Genomic DNA, 8,958 nt, shown 5'->3' on the forward strand with positions numbered 1-8,958 from the left:
GAAGTTAGATTCTACTACCCGGCATTCTCAGCCCATCCCTAATCAGCCCTTCAGTGATCTGATGATATCTCACACTGCTGGCAAGTTAGTACTAGATGACAAGGAATGCTATTTGCTCACAATCCTAAAATCCTCTTCCTTGTGCCTCCCTATCTCCTCTCCCCAAATGTTGGTTTAAAATGAAGTAGTCTTGCTATAAGCTGTCTGAGTTTTACAGTGTTGTTATGACCTAATTAAATTTCATCACTGAGCAATGACAAGCCTGGTACTGTTTTGAGTCTATTTTAAACTTTGGCTTCAGGTTAAATTAGTGGGGAGAAAACCAAGAATAGAATTAAATAGAAATTACTCCCCAAACAAATGAAAATTACCTTAGTCATTTTGATCTGTATTATATTCCACTTACCACTGTGGGAAAGGAAGTATGAAAAAGCAGAGGCCTACTTTAAGACAGAGTGCTCTCAGCTGTCTGAATTTTAGTATCAGTTTCTATTAACCTAAATGATTTCTAGGCCTATACATATAGGTAAATATACTTGGGGTCAACACTTGGGGCCAAGATGCATGAGGGTTTGGAAACAGAACCTTATTGTGGTTATATCATTACATCATCCAATCTGAAGGCAGGATTCATCATTGCTCCACCCATAAAGACTGACAGGCACAGCTGAGTTTCTAATTTCTCTAGAAGATGACATTGTTGAGCTGGTGACTGACTTTTAGTGGCCTTTGTGATAGGAAGATATCTAACCTTTGGATGGGGTAACATCTTAATAGGACAATAATTTTGAAAGAGTATAGGCATGCAGTTGTGCATGTGAAATTCACACACATAAGCCTATGCACATAAACTTATGCACATGCATAAGCCCGTATACAGTTATGAAAATTACATTTGCAACAGAATTAGCTATTTGTGTGTAAACCGGTGCCGCAAGCCTGGGAGGCGGGAGAAGTGAAGCTCCCCATGCCAGGGGGGAGCTGCCATGGCTGAGGGGGTGGGGGCGCCTCAGGGCAGAGGGGGGGTGGAGAGCTGCCACATGGCTCCCGGGGGGGAACTGCCACAGGGGGGGCGCCTCAGGGTAGGGAGGAGCAGGGAGCCACTGCCGGGCTCGGGGACGGGGGAGGGCGCAAGGTGGAAGTTTTGCCTAGGGTGCGAAACATCCTTGCACCGACCCTGTCTGTACACAGGCTATATCTTCTACTTGTTTCTCAAACAAGGGTCACCGCTTGTGTAGGGAAAGCCTCTGGCAGGCCAAGCCGGTGTGTTTACCTGTCCTGTCCCAGGTCCGGCCGATTGTGGTTCCCACTGGCCCTGAGCAGCGATCCGTGGCCAGTGGGAGCCGCAATCGGCCGGACCTGCGGACAGGGCAGGTAAACACACCAGCCCGGCCCATCAGGGGCTTTCCCTACACAAGCGGCAACCCCTGTTTGAGAAACCCTGTGCTACCTCCTTCACAGTCCCTCAAGTCCATTCCCCTCATTAGAGTATTCCAATGAAATTGCAATTTTTGAATCTCATGGAGTTTCTATGAGTCCCCTGGGGTTTTCATAAGACTGCAGGATATGACCCCATGTTTTGCTTTACATTAATTTACCTGTGGTAATAAACTAAATTACCCAAAATGACAGAATTTTTATAAGTCTAATTTACCTTTCATCATTAATTATATTTGTTGACAGCTTGGACAGAGACAATAGTCAGTTCCACTGTGCCTTATAGTTAATTTCAAGTTTACAGTTAGTCACAAGTCTGATGCAACTGATGCAAGGGGATGCAAATAACAAGCTGTTCTCAGAGTAATTTTTAAAAAGTCAATGAACTATGACTATTGATCTTACTGCAGGTTTTGTAGAACATGTTACAAAACTTGAATTTAGAGACTCAGATCAACCTGACTAATCTGTGACAAACATCTTTGTATATCAGCAATATTTCAAACCACACATTTAGAAAAAATGATAATATGTCAAAAGGAGAAAGTAGGAAAAGTAAGGATGTAAAAATAGAGATGAGTTCCTTAAAAGGAATTCTAAGTACTACTTATATAGGACATGAGTTGGCTTTATTGCTAAAGTATCAGTAATGGCCACCTGTATTTCTCTATTTGATTTTTCGTTTACAAATATCATTAACTCACAGAAATACGGTATAACATTTAATACAATAGAAATAGAAGTTACCAAACATATATACTGCTTAATATTTTGTTTCTTTTGCTGATTTAAGATGAAATATTGATCAGCCAAGTCTCCTAATGAGAAAAAAGTAATACAGACAAGCAACTCAAGCAGTGCAGCAGGTTTGAATGTTTGAGCATTAGCTAAAGGTTAGTCTAAGAATAAAATGGAACAAATTGAACAATATTCCCTTCTAAATAGCAATATCTGGAAATGGTTGTTTGTCAATGAATATAAATTATATCAAAACACTGGAACGTGCTTTGATGGTGTAAAAATTACAGTAAAAGCCTCCTAATTCTGACTGATCGTGTTTTCAGAAAAGTAACATTTTTCAGGCTTCTTGTGGGAATACTTCAACAATTAATAAGCCCTCATTTAGACAACCAGAAGCTGTAATTGTTCAGCTAGCTTCCCAAAGAACCTTTGTTTCAGTTTACTGAACTTACTTCATATTCAGTGTGATTATCTTAATACACACATATGCCCAAATCTTACATTTAAGAAACCTTGACCACTGATTTATGCCATTTCTAGTCAGTAAAATGAAGCTCTGTACAAACACAAATATAGCAAAAAAATAATATAAGACAATTGGTCTGAAACATTTTGAAAAGAACCATGTCTGCTGAAAGACTAAGTTGCAAGGGACAACAGTTCTGCCCTCTTGTGGAGATGCTTCCTATTCATCAGCAGCACAAACACTTCACATTTAATTCCACAACCAGGAACCTTTTTGTCTGGTTACAGCCAAACACGTTTGCTATAAAATTACTGGTTGCTAAACATCAAACCTCTAGGCTACTAGACAAATGGTTAGTATCTCAGGAAGTTTGAAGGGACTAGTTCTGAACTGCCGGCAACAGCCATACAAAACTATGGCTCAGCAAACTGTGGGTCAGTTTTATATGAAATCATGATGTTCGTTTGATAACATTCCATAAAATCCTCTCTTTACTCCAGCTATTCAAGAATCTATACCACATGTATTGTCTACATTCCTTTCTATTTTTATTTCATTTCAATTACAAGAATGTATTTTACTCCTGAGAATGTAAATAATGCATAGTTCAGATACAAACTATAATCAAACTCCCATTAAGCATTTGCAGTTACTTCAAAGATTTTTTGGTTCAGTTTAAAATTTAGAAGACTATATTTAAACGTATCAGAAGGGGCATGGTATTGACCTCGATGTACAAGTAAAACTTTTAAATGGCGCTTTTTACATTTCAAACCATTTTCAAAATGGTACTTCTTGGACACGCGGATATAAAAATTCATGGAATAACTTTCAGAATATATTTTTGTTGCAGTCAGGTCTCCTTGCTCTGCATAACAGCATTCTCTACTTGCTGTAAGAAATATAGTCTATTATTCTATTGTGCTCCTCTATTGAAGAACGAAGGAACCATACATATTAAGGCTGAATGTATTTCAATTTCTGTTACTGAATTTCGACAACATGCTTGTGACAGTAATATCATATTTTTAGAAACAGGATTTAAAAAGATAACAAACCTCACAACAAGCTACCTGTCAAAAGTTGTCATTTAAAATTTCCATTTTACTGTTATGAGAGAAGATTATCTCTTACAGATTATTTCATCAGGACTTAAGATAAAAATAAAATTCACCTTTATAATAACTATATTGGTACTTGACATTATGGATCATATTCAAAGGTTAAATATTTTTCCTTTACCTGATAAGACACAGCATATTAAAAACAACAGATTAATGAGCAGGTGATATGCCATTCTATTTAGTGCTGAGATAGACATTAAAATAATGCAGCTCTAAAGCCTAAATAAGCAGTGAATGACCAGCAGTGTGCATTGATCATTCACTTCATCAATAGACTGTATTTAATCAAGAAATTATTGACACTTCTTTTGCACAAACACGCCTACGGTGGAAAATTAATGAACTTCACATGCTCAGAGTACAGCCTTACATATTTATTATTTTCTTTTTTAGCCTCACCCCTTTCCTTTATTTTCTCTAGTGATTTAAGTAAATAATATTTGTGTATGTTTCCTAAAGGCAAAGCCCTAGAAATTGCAGCACAGGGTTGGACATATACATGCTGAAGGAGTAAATGAAAACCTTCCTTCTGGGTTTTCCCTGAACTGACATGTGAGCCCTCAGCAACCTGCAATACCTAAACTCAGTGGTAGGCCCCCCAGGTCTGGCATAGCCCTAGGTGAATGTTTTCAAAACTCCTACATCTATACTGCTCATGTCACTCAATTCTTCACATTTGTATCAAACCACCTGTGCAAAATGGGTTTAGTTTTCTTACAGACTATTTGTAAAAGGCCTACAGGACTCAGTTTGGGGGTTAACTTTTTGGCTAGCAGGGGAGGGAAAGTAAAGTGCCCTTATGGTTCTAAAGATGGATGTTTAATGATAATAAAAAATTTGCATTCCCAAACCGAACCCATAATGTTAAACACAGCAACTTTCAGTTGTTATTCCTAGCCTTCTAATATGCTAAAAATGTTCACTCTATTCCATTCATCAGCCAACTTTTCTCAAACATGCCAAGACTTCTCTGGCAATTCTCCCTATGGATTAAAAGCATGCAGAGGTCTATTGGATATGATGACAAGGAAGAGAACCACGTTTGGGGAAAGACTGGGCAGCTGATGAGAGCCCACTACATGTGGCTGGCCTGATGCACTAACAGGTGTTTCTAGAAAAGTTTTGAACTAGAGGACCCTGAAAGGGTTACAAGCAAATGTGGTCAGCCCATGGTACCAGAAAGGGCTGGAGCTAGGCACCTGCCAGTACCTGAACTAACTTGTGCTGATTTATTGGTGGGCATGCAGCTGAGGGCTTCCGAGAACTCAGCCAGAGTGAGAGGCAGCTCTAGCTGGTCTCAGTGGTCTGCGCTGATCATCGGGAGTCGGTCCCAGACCACTTTGCAAGCAATAGGATTGGTTGGATCCAGGGAGAAAAGGCCTGCTGAAGAGGGGAGGTAAAGTTTTCCGGAGACACTTACAACCTGGTTTTGAGAGGTAATGAACAACCTCAACTCCAGCTAAAGTCAGAGGGAGCTGCAGTTGCTCAGCACCTCTGAAAATCAGGCCAAAAGTGAAGACAACACCCATTACTAGAGACCCACGTAGAGAAAGCAGCCCATTTAGTAACAGCAAGGAACCCGCAGAGTCCAGCGGAGAACAGGGGCTTCCTTTTGCAAGCCTGGCCCCCTCCAAAGAGGGGGTGTGGCAATTACTGCTGCGCTTTACAAAGCCAGGGTCTCTTTGACAGGCTTTGGGGGGCAGGGACGGGTCACAGCTCCCCGGACTCTCGGTTCCCAGGGTGTTCAGACCAGTTAGGTGACTAATTAAGGCCGTTCTGCCTTTGCAGGTGTCTCTCTCACCTAGGGTGACCAGATGTCCCAATTTTATAGGGACAGTCCTGATTTTTGGGTCCTTCTCTTATATAGACTCCTGTTACCTCCCATCCCCTGTCCTGATTTTTCACACTTGCTTTGTGGTCACCCTACTCCCAGCGCCCAAGTATCATGGCTGGGATTGAGACTCCTGGGCTCTAGTGAGAAGTTGGGACTCAGGAGAGAAACATCCCCCCGCACCCCCTCAGCTGAGCGGCTCCCGATTTACCCCAATAAACCCGGGAAGAGGGGGCGGGGAGGTCCCAGCTCCATCAGCTCCAAGGCAGCAACCTAACCACGGACCCAGAGGCAAGGGGCAAACCCAGCCCCAACCGCAGCATCTAACTGTGGCCACCGCTTCGCTGAAGAGGGGACAGGCTCGATCTCCCTCGGCCGGCCAGCAAAGTGGAGGGGGCGGTAGAGGGAGGCTGGGGCAGGGTGCTGGCCTCACACGGCACCGGCGCCTGGGGGGAACCCGACCAGAGGCCACGGTGGGGGCTGCTGATCGGCGTGTGCCTCGCCCGCGCACCCCCAGACCAGCCCCGCCACGGAACCGGGGAACTTCCGCAGCAGCCCTTACCCTGAGGTCGCCGCGCCGTCTCCCCGTCCACGAGCTGGAAGCGGGCTGCCAAGCACTGGGCGAGGAAGAGCGCTGCAGCCGCTAAGTGGCCGTGCCTCGGGCTCGCCATCGCCCCGAGCCTGCCGGGCTCGCTCGCTCCTTCGCTGCGCCGCTCGCCTGCGGGGCGGTGGGGGCCGGGAGAGTCCTGCAGAGCCCACTGCTAGCCGCGGCCGGGGCGCCTCTGGTTCGCATCGGCTCCCCTCCGGCCGCGGGGAGACGCCGGGCTCGCTCCCTCCGGCGGGAGCAGCCCAGGAACGCAGCAGCTGGCGGAGGACAAGCCCAGCTCCGGCCGCCAAGCTCCCAACTCTCCCTCCTTGCGGCAGCTGGCCGGGCCCCCCCGCCAGCCCAGTGGGAGTGGGGCTGTGGCTCCTCTCCGCGCGCAGTTCAAGGCAAAGCCTCCCCACTGCCCGTCAGCGCCGGCACTGGAGCGCCGCGGCTCTGCGCGGCTCTAGGGGAGGAGGGAACAAAATAAGTTTCTCCCCCCCCCCCCCGGTGTCTTGTTGCTCCAGCCCCGTGGGTTCAGGCCAGAAGGGCAGAGCCGCTCCTCGCAGCCGGCGGCGAAGGCGCGGGATGGGGAACCAAGCGAGGAGCCCCGAGGCGAAGCCGGTGCCTGGCGGGGCCAGCCGCTCGGGGAACTAGTTTGGGGCTGCAGCTGGAAGGGGAGCGGGCGCCTGGCCGCTGCTGCCTGCCCAGTCCTACGTGGGGAGAGCGCGCCGCCGGCTGGGCGCCCCGAGCGGCCCCGCTCCCCTTGCTCGGGTCCAGACGTGCCCAATTGCTGCACTTTACTGGGGCAGAGCTAGCGAGAGAGAGGAGCCTCCACCCCACCCCACCCCACCCCCCTCGGGAGAGGCAGGAGCTCCGCGCCCAGCGCCCCCCAGCCCACGGCCGGCGAGAGGGGGCCGCAGCTTCCCACCGGCTCCCGGATTGCTGGCGGGCACCGCTCCCCCGCCCCCGGCAAACACAAAGCGGGGCTCTGCCAGGAGCAGCGTGGCCGCAGGCAGCGTTCATTCGGAGAGGCGTGGGGGAGGGAGTTGGTGGAGGATGGAGAAAGGGAATCAAATTAAAAAAGGATTTGTCCTTAGACCGGAGGATAAAGAGGCATTTTGGTTATTGGTGGGAGGGATGTCCCTGAAAACCCACAAACTCGGTGAGTTTTCCATGGCCCTGCTGCTGCCATCTAAAGTGCAAAGAAGAATATTAGTTAGAGAAACTGGCTTGGTCCTGACTTTTGCTTATGTCAGTTGCTGGCATTGAGATTAGCTGGAGATCGGGAAAGAGGGCTGGAGAATAAGCGGGGTTCAAGGGAAAGGAACAGTAACAATCTGCCCCCGAGAGCTGTTTGACAGCCTGGAGGTGGGTGAAAGAGCATCAGTGTAAGTGGGGACGGTCACGGTATGTCTCTGCAAAGTATCACTGTAGCCAACCAGAGCCCCTTCCATTTAACCCCTGCTCTGGTGAGTACTGGAAATATCGCACAAAGTCTGTGGAACAGGAATCCTGATTTTTATAAATTCCTCTGCTCAAAATGCCCCCCTTCCCCCCACCCAAAGCAGAGGCATATAAACACTAAACACTTTTAATGAGGAGGTGTCACTAGTAATCCTTTTTGGACAAGTCAGCCCCTTTGCTGCAAAGTAAATGGTTGTGATAGATATACAATACTAAACTATCAGAACCATGGTTAATACGTTGCAAAGATTTATCCACGTGCTTAATTTAATGCACTCTGAATAATCCTATCCCGTACATAAATCTTTGCAAGATCAAGGGTCCATGCGAGTAAAACTAGCAGAAAGCATACATGTCTGTCTCAGGCACAGAAATGAAAGAGTCAACCAGTTTGTGCTAGCACTCACCCAGTTGTATTAACCAGTTAAGCAGTTAAGCAGACCATTGCAATAGTAATTCTCATGGAGAAACCTTAATGTACCAGGTACACTTTCAACCCAGGATAATTAAACAGGGCTGCTGCACTTCAGAAATAAATTAACTATTAATATGTAACCACTAAAAAAGCAGTGATGAGATTTTATCTTCAAGTAATTTATACCACTGTTTGTGAGATTAAAAAATTATGAACACTTTCATAATTGTTTTATCCTTAATATCTTGACACACATATGCATAAAGCATAGCAGAACTTCTTTTAATACATATTTTCCCTATAAGCAGAAATCTGCACAGTCATTTGCTATGAAGTAGACTATATATCTGAGCCTTTTGCAGAATAATATCTGACCCAGCTAAATACTATTGTGTCCATTATGTCTATCCTTCTTAAGGATCTTTATTATTTGCAGGAGATTAGCAGAAAGAGTTATCAATCAAGCCATATATTATTTGTTAACAAATAATTTTAGAAATGCTGTCATTATACTAGAAAGAGAGAGTGAAGAGGAGAGAATGTGCTAAACTGAAGACTAGGGTGACATTTTGGCTCCATTGAAATCAATGGTACTTTTGCCATTTACTCCAGTGGGGTCAGGAATTCACTCTGGAGAACTGGGTCCTGCCACAAACAGCATGTGTGACTTTGGCGAAGTCACTTGAAGATGATTGTTAAAAAGGTGAAATTTTAAAAATTGATTTTTTTTAATCTTTATGATGCATAAAGAATACAGTAACTCCTCAGTTAACATTGTATTTATGTTCCTGAAAAATGCGACTTTAAGTGAACTGATGTTAAGAGAATCCAATTTCCCCATAAGAATTAATGTAAATCGGGGGGGGGGGGGGTTAGGTTCCAGGGCAGCTTCCC

The 8,958-nt window shown here is 45.5% G+C and overlaps 1 protein-coding gene across 1 annotated transcript in view; it reads right to left on the minus strand.

Moving 5' to 3' along the window:
* PLXDC2 (plexin domain containing 2) overlaps nt 1–7,070 on the minus strand; it is a 419,584-nt gene extending 412,514 nt beyond the window's left edge. The window contains 1 exon segment of the mRNA XM_030550413.1: nt 6,162–7,070. Coding sequence (XP_030406273.1) covers nt 6,162–6,270 — 109 coding nt within the window. The 5' untranslated portion in view covers nt 6,271–7,070.
* Nucleotides 7,071–8,958: the final 1,888 nt, after the last annotated feature.

The sequence above is a fragment of the Gopherus evgoodei genome, chromosome 2, assembly GCF_007399415.2.
Source record: "Gopherus evgoodei ecotype Sinaloan lineage chromosome 2, rGopEvg1_v1.p, whole genome shotgun sequence".
In the NCBI taxonomy this organism is placed as follows: Eukaryota; Metazoa; Chordata; order Testudines; family Testudinidae; genus Gopherus; species Gopherus evgoodei.